The 19507-nt window shown below is 45.5% G+C and overlaps 1 protein-coding gene across 5 annotated transcripts in view; it reads left to right on the top strand.

Moving 5' to 3' along the window:
* DNMT1 (DNA methyltransferase 1) overlaps positions 1-19507 on the top strand; it is a 67010-nt gene that overhangs the window by 23818 nt on the left and 23685 nt on the right. For all 5 annotated transcript variants that reach the window (XM_049876821.1, XM_049876820.1, XM_049876819.1 and 2 more), the window contains 15 exons: positions 4812-4892; positions 4967-5076; positions 7789-7907; positions 8341-8433; positions 9293-9444; positions 9610-9797; positions 9898-10081; positions 12790-12887; positions 13152-13299; positions 14357-14472; positions 14667-14871; positions 14951-15084; positions 16180-16353; positions 17797-18018; positions 19267-19459. In XM_049876821.1, coding sequence (XP_049732778.1) covers positions 4812-4892; positions 4967-5076; positions 7789-7907; positions 8341-8433; positions 9293-9444; positions 9610-9797; positions 9898-10081; positions 12790-12887; positions 13152-13299; positions 14357-14472; positions 14667-14871; positions 14951-15084; positions 16180-16353; positions 17797-18018; positions 19267-19459 — 2217 coding nt within the window. The remainder of the gene's footprint in view (positions 1-4811; positions 4893-4966; positions 5077-7788; positions 7908-8340; positions 8434-9292; positions 9445-9609; positions 9798-9897; positions 10082-12789; positions 12888-13151; positions 13300-14356; positions 14473-14666; positions 14872-14950; positions 15085-16179; positions 16354-17796; positions 18019-19266; positions 19460-19507) is intronic.

The raw sequence follows: 19507 nt of genomic DNA, 5'->3' as shown, positions 1-19507 counted from the left end.
GTGACTGATCCTTCCTGATAACATGTCCAAAGTATGTGAGATGTAGTCCTGCCATCCTTGCTTCTAAGGACCATTCTGGTTGTACTTCTTCCAAGACAGATTTGTTCATTCTTTTGGCAGTCCATGGTATAGTCAATATTCTTCGCCAACACCACAATTCAAAGGTGTCAATTCTTCGATCTTCCTTATTCATTGTCTAGCTTTCGCATGCATATGAGGCAATTGAAAACACCATGGCTTGGGTCAGGGCACCTTAGTCCTCAAGATGACATCTTTGCTTTTCAATACTTTAAAGAGGTCTTCTGCAGCTGATTTGCCCAAAGCAATGCATCTTTTGATTTCTCGACTGCTGCTTCCATGGGTGTTGATTGTGGATCCAAGTAAAATGAAATCCTTGACGACCTCAGTCATTTCTCCATTCATCATGATGTTGCTTATTAGTCCAGCTGTGAGGACTTTTTTTTTGTACTTTAGATGAAAGTTTTCAGAACAAACTAGCTTCTCATTAAACAATTAGTACACATATTGTTTTATGACATTCGTTAAAAGCCCACATGTCAACACTCTCCCGTCTTGACCTTGGGTTCTCTATTACCAGCTTTCCTGTCCCCTCCTGCCTTCTAGTCTTTGCCTCTGGGCTGGCGTGCCCCTTTAGTCTCATTTTGTTTTGTGGGCCTATCTAATCTTTGGCTGAAGGGTGAACCTCAGGAGTGACTTCATTACTGAGCTGAAAGGGTATCCAGAGACCATACTCTCAGAGTTTCTCCAGTCTCTGTCAGGCCAGTAAGTCTGGTCTTTTTTTGTGAGTTAGAATTTTGTTCTACATTTTTCTGCAGCTCTGTCTGGGACCCTCTATTGTGATCCCTGTAAGAGCAGTCGGTGGTAACTGGGTACCATCTAGTTGTACTGGATTCAGCCTGGTGGAGACCGTGGTAGTTGTGGTCCATTAGTCCTTTGGACTAATCTTTCCCCTGTATCTTTGGTTTTCTTCATTCTCCTTTGTTCCCAAAGAGATGAGGCCAGTGAAGTATCTTAGATGGCCACTCACAGGCTTTTAAGACTCCAGATGCTATTCACCAAAGTAGAATGTAGAACATTTTCTTTATAAATTATGTTACGCCTATTGAGCTAGATGTTTCCCGAGACCATGGTCCCCACAGCCCTCAGCCCAGCAGTTTGGTCCCTCAGGGAGTTTGGTTGTGTCTGTGGGACCTTTCCTTGGACAAGTTGTGCTGGCTTCTCCAGTATTGTGTACTGTCTCACCCTTTACCAAAGTTACCACTTATCTATTGTCTAGTGTTTTTTCATCCCCACCCCTCCCCTCCCTCATAACCATCAAAGATTGTTTCTCTTTGTGTGTAAACCTTTTCAGTACAGTAGTGGTCTCATACAATATCTGTCCATTTGTGATTGACTTATTTCACTCAGCATAATGCTCTCCAGATTCATCCATGTTATGAGATGCTTCAGAGACTCATCATCGTTGTCGTTCTTTATTGTTGCATAATACTCCATTGTGTGTATGTACCGCAGTTTGTTTATCCGTTTATTTGTTGGTGGGCATCTAGGTTGTTTCCATCTTTTTGCCATAGTGCACAATGCTGCAGTGAACATGGGTGTGCATATGTCTATTCGTGTAACAACTCTTATTTCTCTAGGATATAGTCCTAGGAGTGGGATTGCTGATCATACGGTATTTCTATTTCTAGTTTTCCAAGGAAGCGCCGTATTGTTTTCCAAAATAGTTGTATCATTTTGCATTTTCACCAGCAGTGAATAAGAGTTCCAGTTTCTCCGCAGCCTCCCCAACATTTGTTATTTCCTGTTTTTTTGATTAGTGCAGTAATCCCAGGGTGAGATGGTATCTCATTGTGGTTTTGATTTGCATTTCTCTAATGGCTAGTGATCTCAGGCATTTCCTCATATGCCTGTTGGCCACTTGAATGTCTTCTTTGGGGAAGTGTCTGTTCATTTCCTTTGCCCATTTTTTAATTGGATTATTTGTCTTTTTGTTGTAGAGGTGTTAGGTTTTCTTGTAGATTTTAGAGATTAGACCTTTGTAATAGCCAAAAATTTTTTCCCAGTCTGTAGGTTCTCTTTTTACTCTTTTGGTGGTCTTTTGATGAATGTGTTTAGTTTTTAGAAGATCCCAGTTATCTAGTTTATCTTCTGGAGTTTGTGTTGTTTGTTGTGGTTTGTATCCTGTTAATGCCATGTATTAGGGCCTCTAGTGTTGACCCTTTTTTTTCTTCTATAAACTTCATAGTTTTTGGCTTTATGTTTAGCTCTTTGATCCATTTTGAAGTAGTTTTTGTATATGGTGTGAGGCATGGGTCCTGTTTCATTTTTTTGCAGCTGGACATCCAGTTTTGCCAGCAGCCCAGTTATGAGGATTTTTGTTTTCTTTATGTTGAGTTGTAATCCATACTGAAGGCTGTGGTCTTTGATCTTCATCATTAAGTGCTTCAAGTCCTCTTCACTTTTAGCAAGATTGTGTCGTCTGCATAACGCAGGTTGTTAATGAGTCTTCCTCCAGTCATGATGCCCTGTTCTTCTTCATATAGTCCAGCTTCTTAGATTATTTGCCCAGCATACAAATTGAATAGGTATGGTGAAAGGATACAACCCTGATGCACACCTTTCCTGACTTTAAACCATGCATTATCTCCTTGTTCTGTTCGAATGACTGCTTCTTGATTCATGTAGATTTCTCACAAGCAAAATTAAGTGTTCCGGAATTCCCATTCTTTGCAACGTTATCCGTAATTTGTTATGATCCACACAGTCGAATGCCTTAGCATAGTCAATAAAACACAGGTAAACATCTTTTTGGTGTTCTCTGCTTTCAGCTGGGATCAGTCTGACATCAGCAATGATTTCCCTGTTTCCACGTCCTCTTCTAAATCTGGCTTGAATTTCTGGCAGTTCCTTGTTGATATACTGCTGCAGCTGCTTTTGAATGATCTGTTTCCGTAGAAGTTTTTATACGTACAGAAATAAAGGAAAGGTAGGGGGTTAATGATTGGTTGTAGATAAGATCAGTTTCAGTGTGAAGTTCTTTGAAATATAAAGATTGGCTGTCAGGTCAGGGGAGTGGGCCAGCTGGGTTGAGTTATTTTTGATGGAATCGTAGTCAGCTATTGGAAACCCTGGTGGTGTAGTGGTTGAGTGCAAAGCTGCTAACCAAGAGATGGGCGGTTCAAATCTACCAGGTGCTCCTTGGAAACTCTATGGGGCAGTTCTAGTCTATCCTATAGGGTCGCTATGACAATGGGTTTGGTTTTTTTTTTATTCACTATCATAGTCCTTTCTGATAGCAAACTGTTCACGACATATTCTTCTCAAATGGTTTATGTACTGACTAGTTTGGTTAGTTATGAACATATTCTTCCCAAGAACAATCATTTGCATCTTGACATACTCTTCTTAAATGATTTTACAACCTGACCTTTTGTTTCTTGGGAATGTATGTTGGCCCCATCATTTTGTTTGTTGAGGGTTGTTAAAGTTCCCTCATTCTTTTCTTTTTTTTTTAATGCTTCATGTTATATTCTGGGCAATGGGTACATCGGTGTTCATCATATTATTTTTAAAAAAACTTTTTCGTAATTATAATACAGTTATTAATAATAGTAATAACAACAATAAAATGTTCTACAAACGGAGAAGGCCCATTTAAGGAAAAATGAGCTATAGTATTTGTTTGGTTATCCGTTGTCATTACATAAAACAATCAGTAGTTTGTATTCCATGGGTCTCCCTCTTCATGTTGGCAAATAATTCATTCTAAAAATTCCCATTCTGGAAGCTTCAACTTTTACACAAGCTGTGAAATACAAAAGCCGGAGGCTTTTTTGCTGCGTTCTCTGCCCCTACAGCTCTCTCTCTTTGTGCCCCCTGAGGACAGCTGAAAGTTATTTATCTATTGGTTTCAGCAAAGCACAGTGGAAACTTACAGAAATGATCGGCTGTAGTTTTGAAGCAGAACCTATGCTAAAAATCAAAATGAGTTTGACTTTGGACAAGAACATAGCTCTTTCCTATTAATCAGGTGCCTAACTTATTTATTTTAAGTGCTCTTAGTTCGTAACTGCAAGTTGTACCTAAGCCAGACGTGTGTAACCTGGGGACTGCCTGTATTCCATTTCTGTGAAGGTCTTCACAGGCAGAACTAAGCTGGGGTGATCGAAATCAAACGATTGGTTGCCTTCAGAGTTGAGAACTGACTCGAAAGTGGCACTGTTAGGATGGAGATGTGTCTTAATTGGAGTGTGATTGCATGCGAATATACATTTGTCAAACCGTATACACTTACAAAATATGAATATTGTATGAGAATTATCTCGGTTAAAATATTTTTTAAGTAGAACTTTCGGATTATCATCTCCATCTCAAACATTATTTTGCAAAGTTTTGTATGTTGAATATTCTTGTATAATTGATGTCTATAGGCTCTAGAATAGAAATAAATAGTTCCCCAAACTACAGGTTGAAAATTGAGTCTCGTTAATGTTATATTTATGGAGGTTAAGCTATGAGGAAGAATATTCTTTTCTCCACCCTTACGTTTACCCAAAGCAAGTAAGAGACGCATTAAGGCTCGAATTTCAGGAAATTGAATTGATAAAGCAAATCAAATATGCCTTGGGGATTTGGGTTTACTTAGCTCTGCTTTCAGGACTTGGCCTATAAAATATAACATAGGGCAGTCTCGGTGTAAATGGACGTCTGGGAATAAACTGGTGGCGCAGCACTAATGGGGGGGGCTTGGAGCTCCTTTCTGACCTCCATTTGTGCTCATGCTCCCGCAGACTCATCCCCCGAAGTGTATTCAGTGTGGACAGTACCTGGACGACCCCGACCTCAAGTATGAACAGCATCCCCTTGATGCAGTAAGTTCAAGCCTGGTTTCAGGCCTTTGTTTCCTATCTTTTGTGTCTGTGCTTAATGGTCCACTGTCTCTCAGGTGGATGAGCCACAGATGTTGACAAATGAGAAACTGTCCATCTTTGATGCCAATGAATCTGGGTTTGAGAGTTACGAGGCTCTTCCCCAACACAAACTGACATACTTCAGGTAACTGCTGTCCTTTTGTTTGTGTGCTTACTTCCTGGCGATAAGGCACTTCCCTAAAGACACCTACATTGTTAATACCCTGGGTGAAGCTCTTTTGCACCTAAACCTGAAAAATTTCTTAAGCTGCTAACACTTCATGAATAAGAGCCACAAAGTGGGGGGGGGGGGTGGGCGGGGGGGCTGTAATAGACCCTTGCCAGGTTTCATTTTGTGTTTTTGTTAAAACTACATGTGTTAGATCTTTAGTCTGTGTACGTCCTGAAGGTCATTCATTCGAATGAGGGCCAGCCGTGGGCTAGGTGCTGATCTCGGTGGTGTGTGTAGAGCAGTTCAGGTCACTGCTTCCACGGAGACAGAAAATAAACAAGTTACACATATCGGGTAGTAACACATCTAACAAATGAAAAAAGCGTGATAAGCAGGGGGAGTGGGTGGGAGAAAGGAGTTCTGTTCAGATAGAGGGAAGTGACTTGAACAAAGACCTCAGTGGCATCAAAGAACAAGCTGAGGGGACAGCTGGGAGCAGAGCGTACCGGTGGAGGAGACAGCAGGTACAAAGGCTTGGAGATAGGAATGGTGATGAGGCTAGAGTAGCGGGAGTCAGGGGTGAATGGTAGGGGATGCAGTCAGGGAGCTAGCGGGTGAGGGCTAGGGTGTGCAGGGCTTTGCAGGTGGTGGCGGTGACTTTTCTCTGAGTGGTCTGTGCCTTCTTACTGTACCTTTGCCAGGCCTCCAGTTAGCTCTTGAGTGAGCAGATCCCCAGGCGCTTCAGCATCCTTTATTCAGTTTTGTTCCTTCTCTCACTTTAAGTGCAGATACTCTCAGAGGCTTAACTTTGTTTCTTTGTGGGAGATGGTTTGGTTCCAGGAACAGCCCATGTCCCCTTTCAGGCCTCAGCACATGTTTTTGCCCCTCCCTAGAGAAGAGAAAGGTGTAAACAACAATTAACACACTTGATTGCAAACCGAAAGTTTGGAGGTTCAAGTCCACTCAGAGGCACCTTGGAAGAAAGGCCTGGTGACCTGTTCTGACACACCTGGGGTCGCCATGAGTCGGAGTCGACTCTGTGGGAACTGATTACTAGTGAAGAGAATGGGGGGAAATCACCTCAGTGACCCCCTTTGTGAGCCTCCTGTGGATGTCCCTGCTGGGCAGCCTTTTCCAATCCCCCCTGCCCATACCAGGCTAGAGGTGGTTCTGTGCCCAGTGCACTCACCTGCTCCCTGTGGTCAGCTGATGGTGTGCCTCCTCCTCGCCTAGGCCTGAGCTCCACCATGATTGGACTGGTGCCTGTATATCAGCAATCCCCAGGGCCTGGCCCAGAGCAGGTTTCAGACCTTGGACAAATGCACAAGTGAAATGTGTGCTGTTGGTGATGTAGTTCACACCCTCGAGGCTCCCTGTGGCCCTCCTCAGGACAGAGGCTCTGGAGAGAGCCTGAGCTAGAGCCATGAATTCATGCCATCGCCATGAATGTCAGGGCTTGGGGTCTCTTCTCTCTTGAGTTGGGGTCTTCCATAGACTAATTCCTGCAGGGTGGGATGGTGGCACTAAGGATACCCTTCCCAGGAGTAACTTGCCTCCAAGCCTGAGGTCTCTGGAGCCAGACCGCCTGCATTGTTTAGGGGACTCTGCTTACCTCTGGTACTTGGCCTGAAAGAGACGGGTGAGAACAAATTTTGGGTGGGGCTCATTCTGGGAACCAGTGAATCCTGCCCTACATGGGACTTAGCACTTCTCCAGTGTTGTCTCTGCTGAGAGAGCAGCCCGCCAGCTGGGAACTGGACGTAATAGTGCAGTGGCCTGTCCTCCCTTCCTGCGTGTCATCTGTATGAGTCTGTCTTGCCCACTTGATTTTTAAGTCCCAAGGGCAGGGCCGTGATCTGTCTCTACCACACCTAGCACACAGAAGGGGAGCTAAACTCGGGGCATTTGATTTTTCATTTTAAAGTTTGTAAGATTCAAAGATGAGAATTTCTGGCTTTCAAGGACTAGGCGCATGGGTGTGGTGGGGAGGGATGCTCTTAGGAGACTTGCATGGATCCCACGTGGCCCATTTGGGGACTCTGAGGGATGACATGGCTATCCACTGGGAGTGACCCTGCTGGTTGGGAATGGCGTGGTCCTTAAGGTTAGCATGGCCAGGTCCATAAGCAGAAGCTCCAAGTTCATGTCTTTGTTTTCTTAAATTTGGCATCCTGCCTTCCTGTGATTTTTCACTTAATGAGGAACATGTTCCCAAGTGTCGAGTAGCATCTGGACCATGGATGCTGTCCTTGCATTTGAGATGTAACCCTCAAAGGCAGGCAAGGTCCTGCCCTTGCACATCCCTGACCTACTCCTTCTTTTTCTCCTGTTGTATAGTGAGTTTTAGAAGCTAGTGTTTCTCCTTGAGAAACAAGCCGAGGGGAGGACATAGTGATTGCCTTTTCCCTTGATTATGGGAGTCCCTGGTGTCTCACTGTCCATCGCACGGGTCTTGGTGGTCACCTCTGCAGACACATGTGCTCCTGATGCACATAGGGGTTGGAGAAATGGGTAGAAATTTTACTTGGGTGATTGGACACTGTATTAATGTAGTGTTCCAGCAACCAAAGTGATAACCGAGTCCAGGAACTAAACTTAGTGCCATCACCTTGTGTCTGATGGTAACTGTGTGCTATGCCTTGCCTTAACTGGTTAGCTGATAAGCATGCTCTCTCGCCTGTCTAGTGTTTACTGTAAGCACGGTCACCTGTGCCCGATTGACACTGGCCTCATTGAGAAGAATGTCGAGCTGTTGTTTTCTGGCTCAGCAAAACCAATATACGATGATGACCCCTCTCTTGAAGGTAAGTGGAATGCTTCTGGGTTATGTTTACCAAAACCAAACCAAACCCATTGCTGTTGAGTCCATTCCAACTCATAGTGACCCTAAAGGACAGAGTAGACCTGCCCCATAGGGTTTCCAAGGAGTGCCTAGTGAATTCAAACTGCCAACCTTTTGGTTAGCAGCTGTAGCTCTTAACCGCTACGCGACCAGGGTTTCTGGGTTATGCTTAGAACAAATATTTAACGAACAAAACTTACAAAGTAATATTCAGCTGGAACTATTGTCTTATAAAGTTGTGGCTTGAGACTTTGTACTTTGAACCAACTATAAGCAAAATGGCCTGATGACTCGGCCAAGGATTGCCTGCCCAGCTGCTGTTCAAGCTTCTGGGTTTTTGCTGTGAGTCATAGCTTAGTCCATTTTCTTTTGAGAAACTGTTTTTCTTCTCTTAGGTGGTGTTAATGGCAAAAATCTTGGCCCCATAAATGAATGGTGGATCACTGGCTTTGATGGAGGAGAAAAGGCCCTTATTGGCTTCAGCACCTGTAAGTGTTTGACTAAATGTAGCCTTGTTCTGGGACCTAAAAGGGGACCTTTGTTCCTCTTTCCTGGGAGTAGGTTGGGCTCTGAAGTCTCAACAGGCCTGTAGAAAGTACCATGTGACCATGTTGGAACCATATCAAGTTCATTTGGGATGGCCTCTTGTGTTAGCTATGGCTGGCTCTGGAACTGACCTCAAGTTATAAGAGTAGGTCATATTCTCTGACTGAGACTAGAAGGACCCCAGGGGTCATGGTCCCCAGACTTTCCGTTATCCCAAGACAGGAACCATTCCCAAAGCCAACTCTTCAGACAGGGATTGGACTGGAATATAAGATAGAAAATGACACTGGTGAGGACTGAGCTTCTTGGATCAAGTAGACACGTGAGACTATGTGGGCAGCTCCTGTCTGGAGGGGAGATGAGGGGGCCGAGGGGGTCAGAAGCTGGCTGAATGGACATGGAAATAGAGGGTAGAGAGAAGGAGTGTGCTGTTTCATTAGGGGGAGAGCAACTAGGAGTATATAGCAAGGTGTATATAAATTTTTGTATGAGAGACTTAAACCACAATAAAAATTAAAAAAAAAAAAAGGTCATGTTCGTGTAATTTAAACCCTGAGCAAATATCAAAAACCACAGACAAGCCAAATCAAAGCTCACTCAATCAGTTCTGATTCTCTAGCCAGCTCAAACAGCCGCTTCAGAATGAGCTAACTCCGATGCATTGTACTTTGCGTTTTTGGCATTTGAATGTGGAATAGTTTTTAGACTGTTCTTTAAGGGATCCACTCATCCCTGCCCTATGGCTACTGTAGGTGCCATCAGGTTCAAACTGCTTTTAGAAATGTCATCTCTTCACTCCAGCATTTGCCGAATATATCCTAATGGATCCCAGCCCAGAGTATGCACCGATATTTGGGCTGATGCAAGAGAAGATCTACATAAGTAAGATAGTAGTTGAGTTTCTGCAGAACAATCCTGACTTGACCTATGAAGACCTGATCAATAAGATTGAGGTAAGAGCTTTAGGTTCTTCACCTGGGATTCATACCGGTTTACAAATATAGAGATGTTGCAAAAGAGCTCACGTCTAGAATCAGTAGGAACTATTTTTCAGTTGGATTAGAGCAATTTTACTTAAGTGTAAGAAAAATTTCTTATGTTTTTCCTTTTTTTTAAAGACCACTGTTCCTCCCTCTGGACTCAACCTGAATCGATTCACAGAGGATTCTCTCCTTCGACACGCCCAGTTTGTGGTGGAACAAGTAGAGAGTTACGATGAAGCTGGGGACAGTGACGAGCAGCCCATCTTCCTGACCCCCTGCATGAGAGACTTGATCAAATTGGCTGGGGTCACCCTTGGACAAAGGTAAGGATGCAGCAGGCATAAAAGTAAAGATAGGAAAAGGCAGAGTGTCCTGTGTACTCTTCCCCAGGCTGCTGCTAAAATGGCGGAACCTCTCTCCCAGGCGAGCTGAAAGACGGCAGACCATTAGGCATTCTGCCAAGGAGAAGGATAAAGGACCCACCAAAGCCACCACCACCAAGCTGGTCTACCAGATCTTTGACACTTTCTTCGCAGAGCAAATTGAGAAGGATGACAGAGAAGACAAGGAGAATACCTTTAAACGTCGGCGGTGTGGCGTCTGTGAGGTAACCTTGCCCAGGCCAGACTCATGAACCCCTGAGATGGCCCAGCTCCTGGCATCATCTCTGAGGAGCTGGCTATGTTCTCTTTATGGCTTGACACTCTTACTGCTCAAATGTGATCCCTCAACAGAAGTTGGGAGAAAGAGTTAGGATCTGAGGGAACCTACATGCGTCATGGTACAAGTCAGCTGACATGACAGCTGTCTGAAGAGGTGTGCTCTTGGTTCTTTGCTGTTAACACCAGCGTAGTTAACTAAAGAGCAGTGGGGTTCTGAGCCCAGGCTTCCTAGGTGGCGTTTGCTCTCTACTGTGTCTCGAGGCCCGTGTGAGTCCTGAGGGAGTGCTTCCTCCAAGGGGGAGGAAACCCTCCCCAGGACTGGCCCTATCTCATGGCATAGTTTTCCTGGGAAGTGGGCACTTTGTCAGATTTAGACTGGAGGCCATAAAAGGCCTCTCTTTCTTTTGTTTTTTTTTTTTTTAATTTTTATTGTGCTTTAAGTGAAAGTTTACAAATCAGGTCGGTCTCTCATACAAAATTTATATTCACCTTGCTGTATACTCCTCGTTGCTTTCCCCCTAATGAAACAGCACACTCCTTCCCTCCACCCTCTATTTTCGTGTCCATTCAGCCAGCTTCTGACCCCCTCTGCCTTCTTATCTCCCCCCCAGACAGGAGCTGCCCACATAATCTCATATGTCTATTTGATCCAAGAAGCTCATTCTTCACCAGTATCATTTTCTATCTTATATTCCAGTCCAATCCCTGTCTGAAGAGTTGGCTTTGGGAATGGTTCCTGTCTTGGGATAATAGAAGGTCTGGGGACCATGATCTCTGGGGTCATTTCTAGTCTCAGTCAGACCATTAAGTCTAGTCTTTTTGTAAGAATTTGAGGTCTGCATCCCACTGCTCTCCTGCTTCCTCAGGGGTTCTCTGTTGTGTTCCTTGTAAGGGCAGTCATCAGTTGTAGCTGGACACCATCTGGTTCTTCTGGTCTCAGGCTGATGTAGTCTCTGGTTTGTGTAGCCCTTTCTGTCTCTTGGGCTCATAATTACCTTGTGTCTTTGGTGTTCTTCATTTCCCTTTGGTCCAGGTGGGTTGAGACCAATTGATGCATCTTAGATAGCTGCTTGCTAATGTTTAAGACCCCAGACGCCACTCTCCAAAGTGGGATGCAGAATGTTTTCTTAATAGATTTTATTATGCCAGTTGACCTAGATGTCCCCTGAAACCATCATCCCCAAATCCCCACCCCTGCTACGTGGGCCTTTGAAGCGTTCAGTTTATTCAGGAAACTTCTTTCCTTTTGGTTTAGTCCAGTTGTACTGACCTCACCTATATTGTGTGTTATCTTTTCCTTCACCTAAAATAGTTCTTGTCTTCCATCTAGTTAGTGAATACACCTCTCCCTCTGTCCCTCCCTTCCCACTCTTGTAACCATCAAAGGATGTTTTCTTCTCTGTTTAAACTATTCCTCGTGTTCTTATAATAGTGGTCTCACACAGTGTTTGTCCTTTTAAGGCCTCTCTTTTTGTGAACTTTATATTTACTTCAGTGTGGAGGAATTAACCTCTCTGATATGACCTGGAGATCAGCTATACTTTGGTATCTGATATTTGACCTTTTTTGCACTTTAATGCAAAGTACAGTGCCTTCAGAAATGCCTGGCTAGTGGTGATGCTGTCATCCTGGACTTAGAGCTTCGCCTTGGGTCTTAAGTGGCAGCCTTAAAAGGGATTTGCATGTCCTTAGCTTTCTGGCTTTGCATTTGTTTATTTATCGTATTTATACCAAATGTTTATAAAATTTTTAACCTTTTCTTAAAAGAAAATCATACATTCCTGGTATCATTCACACCTGTGTTACGTGTTGATACAGGTAGACCTAGTTAACTTGCTTTAACTCTTCCATAGGATTTTATTATGTGAATATCCCAATCTCTTATTCAATGATAGGCAACTTTGATTTTATACATGATGCAGTGGTGATGTCCTTGAACAGAGGTCTTCTGAATGTCATTACTTAGAGGCGGCATTGCTGGGCTGGGTGTGTTTATTTAACTTGGATCTGGAAGATGGCGCTCCAGGTGGTTTTGCCAATTTATCCTTTGAGCACTGTGAGGTCTTGTGTCCGCACACCCATGCCAGTGCTACACGTCAGGTTCTTAACTTTTGCCAACCTGGAGGGTCTGAATGGTATCTCGTTTTTAACTCTCATTCTCCATACTTCTAATAAGGCTGAATATGTGTATTTTTAAAAAGTATAATTCACCAAAAAGCTGGTTACTGTTACTAGTAGCTGTTTGTTTTCATTACCTAGTGCTGCTGTAACAGAAATAACCACAAGTGAGTGGCTTTAAGGACAGAAATGTGTTTTTTCACAGTTCAGGCTGCTAGGAGTCTGAATTCTGAGTGTGGCTTTAGGGGGAGGGCTTTCTTTGTTCCAGGTTCTAGCAGCTGGCGGTCCTTGACTCCTTGAGGATTGTCATGTGGGATCTGTCTTCCCTGGTTTGTGCTTGCTGCTCTCTATGTATAAACTCAGAGGCCATCAGGTTTAGGACACACCCTACACTGATATAACTTTATTAACATAACAAGCAAACCTCCCAAATGGGATTATATACACAGGTATAAGGGCTCAGATTCCAACACATATATTTAAGGGATGCAGTTCAATCCATAGCATCGTTAAGTTTTTTAATGGTATCTTCTAGGTTTGTCAACAGCCTGAATGTGGCAAGTGTAAAGCCTGTAAGGACATGGTTAAGTTTGGTGGTAGTGGACGGAGCAAACAAGCTTGCCAAGAGAGGAGGTAGGTTTGGCCAAGTATTTTTCTTGCAGCTGGGGAAAACACTACTTTATGGAAAACAGGCTGGTCTGGAGGGGCTTGCTCTGTGAAAATGGGACAGCAGGCATCCTTTGTATAGCATTGTCACAAGGCCTGTTCCTGGCATCTGACTACACAACCCCAGTTGGTCTTACTTATAAAAGGGGTCCTGGTCATGGCCAGGGTATTGTGGGAGAAAACTTCAGTTCCCCAGTTGAACCTTAAAACTTACAACAAGTGGCTTTGCAGGTGTCCCAACATGGCCATGAAAGAGGCAGATGACGATGAAGAAGTTGATGACAATATCCCAGAGATGCCATCACCCAAAAAAATGCATCAAGGGAAGAAAAAGAAACAGAACAAGAATAGGATCTCTTGGGTTGGAGAAGCCGTCAAGGTAATCCTTGGAGAAGACTCCGTTATTTGCTGCTGCTCCCTGATAAGCAAGTCGTCTCCTGGTATCTTACCTACCAGACCTCGTCAGCAGCCTGAGCCTGAAGCTGAGAACCGTGTTCGTCTGCCCCATGAGAGAGCAGGACTGGCTGCGAGGCCCAGGCCTGTGGCCGAGCGCCAGTAATGGGTTTTGCTTGTGTGCCTATAAGACTCAATTTTCCTGATATTATAAAACGGGCATTTGACACAATTCTGGGGACATCAGATGGTTCGAAGAGAGTGGTCATAGCCACCCTGGCCTAGGAACGATATTTTCAGGGTGCTAGCAGATTGTCTCCCAGTCGTTGGTGGTCCTCTGTCTGTCTAAGGGTCTCTTCCTTTACCCTGAGAGGAAATGTCCTCTTATCATTACTTCCCCGTGTCTGTAAACCAAAGATGCAGTTGGTTCATTCAATAAACATGAGCACCTGCCACCTGCCGGGTGCTGTTCTAGGCCCGGAACACCGTGGGGATATGCAGCTAAGCCTCACGGGACTGATGTTCCAGTGCCGGAAGAAGACAGACACGTACATTGTCAGATGGTATGAGTGCCGCAGCAGAACACAGCAAGGTAGAGGGATGGCATGTAGAAAGGAGCCAGCATGTGAAGGTCTGGGAAGAGCATGTGCAGAGGCCCCGAGGTGGGGTCAGTGGCCACGTGGCTGGAGTGGGATGAGCAAGGGGTTGACGAGCAGGAGAGGAGCTGAGAGTCAGACTGGCCTCACAGACCACGGGAAGGAGTTGGCACTGGTGCTGCTAAAATCGAACACTGGAATCGAGTTTGCTGCCAACATTGAGCAGAGCTGACGATGGGAAGGCAGAGGGTGCCATTTGCTGCAGGCTTCCAGCCAAGGGGAGTGGATATTCCTTCCCTTCAGGAGCCAGGCCCGGAGGGTGCATGACTTCTTTTTAATGAAGTCATTGATGAGTTATGCTTTTATATAAAGTAACAGAAGACCACATAGGTCAGGCCTAACACAGACCTTCAAAACGATCCTCAAGTTAAACATTCTTGTTTTCAGACTGATGGGAAGAAGAGTTACTATAAGAAGGTATGCATTGATGCGGAAACCCTGGAAGTGGGGGACTGTGTCTCTGTTATTCCAGATGATTCCTCAAAACCGCTGTATTTAGCAAGGTTTGTATCCTTCCCTTTGCTTGACTTCAGCCATACTTAAGCAGGAGATGCGTATTTTGCAAGGTTAGCAGCAGCAGCAGCAGCTCTTTGCTCTAGACTAAAACTAAAAAAGATACAGTTCCCCTAAGTAGACTCAGCCACACGTCTGCTTGTCAAGTTAGAACTTTCTCCCCCACCCCCGCTCCCAATTCCAGAGTCACGGCCTTATGGGAGGACAGCAGCAATGGACAGATGTTTCACGCCCACTGGTTCTGCGCTGGGACAGATACAGTCCTGGGGGCAACGTCAGACCCTCTTGAACTGTTCCTGGTAGATGAATGTGAGGACATGCAGCTTTCTTATATTCATAGCAAAGTGAAGGTCGTTTATAAAGCCCCGTCGGAAAACTGGGCCATGGAGGTGAGTGGCTGGCCCTGCCACCCGTGCCCCTGCCTTGTTGTACAGGGTCATGGCTGACACATCGTTCTTCTCGCCAAAGGGAGGCATGGACCCCGAGCCCATGATGACAGAGGACGATGGAAAGACCTATTTCTACCAGTTGTGGTATGATCAAGACTATGCAAGGTTTGAGTCCCCTCCAAAAATTCAGCCAACAGAGGACAACAAGTACAAGTGAGTGTTGGCCCTGGGCTCTGGTGGTGTCCTTCCTCGTGACCCTGTCCTGTGATATTCAGGGATGACATGCTTTCTGCATGAGCACTCTAGCTCTTAATGGGCTTCCGTTGGGGGCAGGGGGTGGGTTTCGTTCCCCCGCAGCCTCTCCTTCTACCTGCTTGTCTTCCTCGCTAACCAAAGAACAGCTGACTTGATTGGAATTACCAAAGCATGTAGGTAACCTGGGGGGAGTCACCTTTGGAAGAAATTTTCGTATCTAATAGCAGGACATGTCTTTCCATTTTAAGACTTTATGTGTGTGCCTCACACTTCTTTCGCTTCTGAGGTATTTTCTCTCATAAAATGAGATCTTTTATTCCATATTCTTCTAACTGGTGGTGGCTGTTTTTAGGGAGGCATCTTTCTTTGCAGTGTCTAGTTCCCACACCTTCCTTTCTAACCTCTGTACCTCACCTGTTTTGTCTGAAAGTGTCAGCAGGCGCCTTCAGAGCCGTGCCACAGTAGTAATGGTGATGCGCAAAGGCGGGGAGAGCTCCCTCGAGGCTTCTGGGATTGCTCCGGTCAGCCTGATGCTGCCTTTTACTTGATCTCCATTTGTAAAGACACCTCCTTCTCTCCTCAAAGGACTTACTAATCAAGAATAATGTTGAATTCTGTCAAGTGTCTACTTAGCCTTTGTCGGAAATAGTAGTAGTGTGAGGAGAAAGAATAGCATAAGCCTCATCTGACATATTAATGTCGCAACTTACATTGAGTTCCTAATGGAGCCACCCTTTGCATTCTTGCTCATGGTGTATTCTTAACCATATTCTAGATTCTGTTTGTTAATATCTTAAGATGTTTGTATTGATTACTCAAAAGTAGGGGTTGTTGTGTAGTTTTCTTGTGTTGAATGCTATCTCTGAGCTTTGGCCTCAAATGAAGTGCTTCCAAAAGTATGAAAATAAAGTTACAGGAAAGCCAGTTCTTTGCTCTAACAGCTGCAGATATTTTCTCCTGTTGGTCACCCAAGTCTCTGGATTAAGCCAGTGGCTGCAGCTGTGGTCACTACCAGGCACCTCAGAGCCTCGTTTCTGTCTGTGATTCCTTCAGGTTCTGTGCAAGCTGTGCTCGATTGGTTGAAATGAGGCAAAAAGAAATTCCCAGGGTCATGGAGCAGCTCGAAGACCTGGACAACAGGGTCCTCTACAGCTCAGCCACCAAGAATGGTATGCAGTACCGAGTGGGAGACGGCGTGTACCTCCCACCTGAAGCCTTCACGTTCAAGTGAGTGCCTCCCTTGACCCAGGCTGGGGACAGGGAGCCATGCCGGAAAAGGGTTGGCTTTGGGATGTTCCTTCCCATGCAGACATCCCCCACCCCTCAGCCTTAGTCCCATCTGCTACTTGTGCCGTCACGTTAGCGTCTGTGGGATCAGACAGGGTCGCGCCGTCCAATCCAGAGTGAGTTTGGGCCAGGGCCTCTGCTCAGTTCCATCTGTAAGACGGGGATGGGGGCAAGTTTCTTGCCTGATAGGGCTCTAAGGACTTAGTGAGTTAAAGTGCTCAGCACCTTGCCTGGCCTAGAATAAGCTTTAATTAACATGGACTGTTGATTGATTAATGGAAATTGCATCATAAGACTTCTTTGCATGTCAAAGGATTGAGGCCCTTCCGGGAGAAATCAAAGCCACAGATATTTTCCATATTTGATCCATTCTTTGTTCATTCTAAGAACAAATACGTGTGATTGGAATTACAACCCAAGTTTTCCTAACCTAGTCAATTCTGTTTCCTGACTTGTAATTCCATTTTTCTAGAGCCCTAATTGGAACCCGTTCCCCAGCCTCAGTTCAGTTACTATGAATTTGCAAAATGTGGGGGAAGCGGGTCCCCTCCAGCCTCGGCACAGTCAGTGCTGTCACTCCTCTGGATCCGTTGTGCTGAGCATGAAGAGGGCAGACTTCCTGTGGTGCTCTTGGCCCAGCAGATGAGTCAGACACGGGCTCAGAGGCTGGGGTAGGAAGCAGAGCTGCGGCGTCCCGAATGGCTGTCTTCAAAGAATGCAGCCAATGGCTTGGCTGCCAAATGAGGCGGCCACTTTGCCACAGTGGTCGGACCACATTCAGGCCACCCCAGACCGTGTGTCTCCTCCCTTACCTTTTCCAGTGTCACGCTTAGTCAGTACCTTAGCCAGTGGAGGGTGGGTTGTGCTATGGTAACAACTCCAAAATTAGTGACTTAAAACCACAGAAGTTTCTGTTTCTTGCTTATACTTTGTGTCCATCATGGTCTATGAAGTCACTCGGGGACCTGGGCTGACAGCACCACCTTTTCAAAAGGTGCTGGTCTCTGATCTGGAGGGAAAGCCCATTGAGGCTCTCCTGGCAAGTGGATGCTTCCGCTGGGAAGTGCTTGGCATCACCTCTGCCCAGATGCATCAACCAGAACTGGATTGCAGACCAGGAAGCCAATCCTGCTGTGTGGCTGGGAGGCAAAGAGCTGGGAAGGTTTGAGCAGCATTAATGACTATCACAGCCTTTAGTGCACAGATGGAGAAAGCTTGTTTTATACTGTGAATGAGATTTCATCTTTGTCTAAATTTTTCTAAGGCATTGAACTGCATTAGTTTGTAAGGTGTTTGGATTAAAATGGTTCTTGTTACTGACCAGTCATGCTGTACTACTTTAAGACTCAATGTTCAGTTGTCCTAACGGTTGCTACTCTGCAGCATCAAGCTGTCCAGCCCTGTGAAACGCCCCCGGAAGGAGCCTGTGGATGAAGATCTGTACCCGGAACACTACCGGAAATACTCCGACTACATCAAAGGCAGCAACCTGGACGCCCCTGAGCCATACCGAATTGGCCGGATAAAAGAGATCTTCTGTACCAAGAAGAGTAATGGCAGGCCCAATGAGACAGACATCAAGATCAGGCTCAACAAGTTTTACAGGTGGGTAAAGGCCTCTCTCTTTCAGGATGCCCTGTTTGAACAAGCTCATAACACTCGCACACAGTTGTGGTTTGTTAGCTAGAGTTATGTATATTTTCACTACCATTTAAAAAAAAGCTAGATTACCTGGTGGGCACTGACAGTGACTGTCATCGTATTTTATAGCCCTAACTTTTAGATGCTTCTTTTAAAGCTGCAGAGCCCTTTCTCCAAAAGAAATCCTTAAGCAGAAGTCCAGAGTGTGGTAAAAGCAGGAATGGAAGGTCCTGGGCCCCTCCTGAGGCACCACCAGAGACGCACGCCCCAAGTTCCATTTAGGACTATCCAGGCTCTGCCACCTCTCCCAGGCCTTTGTTCCTGTTTCTGGGGTTTCTCTCTTTCTACACTTTTCCCAAGGTCTTGGCTTAACTCAGCCTTGTTCTTCGGGTTTCTAGTAACTGGTAGCGGTTAGGAGTTAACCTGAAGTGAATCCAGTCAGATAGGTATCGGCTTGCTTCACTTCTTAGCTAATGTATATCTTAACAAAGATTTTCTGAAGTCTTTGTAATAATGGGAAAGAAAGAGGCTGACTGGTCAGAGCGAGAGAAGGAAGTTCTACACGTACTTCTGAGCAGGAGCCAGGCAGGTGCTGTTCTTGATACAGGGCTGCTTTGTTGGCTGGGGTGAGTGTGGATGACAAAGAGCAATCAAACAAGCGTTCGCTGAGCTCAGCAAGGAGTTGCATTTGGCTTGTAGCGTTTTAAGCCAAATAAGGGAGCCAGTGATAAAGCTAACTTAACTGGGGGGTTGTGGCCTTTACCCACTGATTCACCGAGCACTCCGAGAAATGCCACTGAATTCACTGTAAACTCACAGCAAGGGGGCAGTGGTGGCTCAGTTGTAGGATTCTCACCTTCCAAGCAGGACTAAGTTCAGTTTCAGGCCAATGCCCCTCATGCGCAGCCACCACGTGTCTGTCAGTGGAGGCCTGCGTGTTGCTAGGATGCAGAACAAGTTTCAGCAGAGCTTCCAGATTAAGATAGACTAGGAAGAAAGGTCTCGTGATCTACTTCGGAAAAAATCAGCCATTGAAAACTCTGTGGAGCACAATGGCCCGATTTGCCACAGATCTTGGGGGGGCGGGTGCAGGACTGGGCAGCATTTCGTCTCATACATAAGGCCGCCATGAGCTGGGGGCAGACTCAATGGCAGCAAATGACAAAGCTTTCAGCAAAAGAGAATTCCTTAACAAAGACTCTTGTCTTGTAGGCCAGAAAACACTCACAAGTCCACTCCTGCGAGTTACCATGCAGACATCAACCTGCTTTACTGGAGTGATGAGGAGGCTGTGGTGGACTTCAAGACTGTGCAGGGCCGCTGCACCGTGGAATATGGGGAGGACCTGCCCGAGTGCGTCCAGGACTACTCGGCAGGAGGCCCAGACCGCTTCTACTTCCTCGAGGTGGTGCTCTGGGCTTACTTGAGGGGAGTTTCAGGGTCAAGCGTCTAG

Source organism: Elephas maximus, chromosome 3, assembly GCF_024166365.1.
Source record: "Elephas maximus indicus isolate mEleMax1 chromosome 3, mEleMax1 primary haplotype, whole genome shotgun sequence".
NCBI lineage: Eukaryota > Metazoa > Chordata > Mammalia > Proboscidea > Elephantidae > Elephas > Elephas maximus.
Note: the sequence above shows the minus strand (reverse complement) of the source record. Positions and strands in the feature narration are given on the sequence as shown.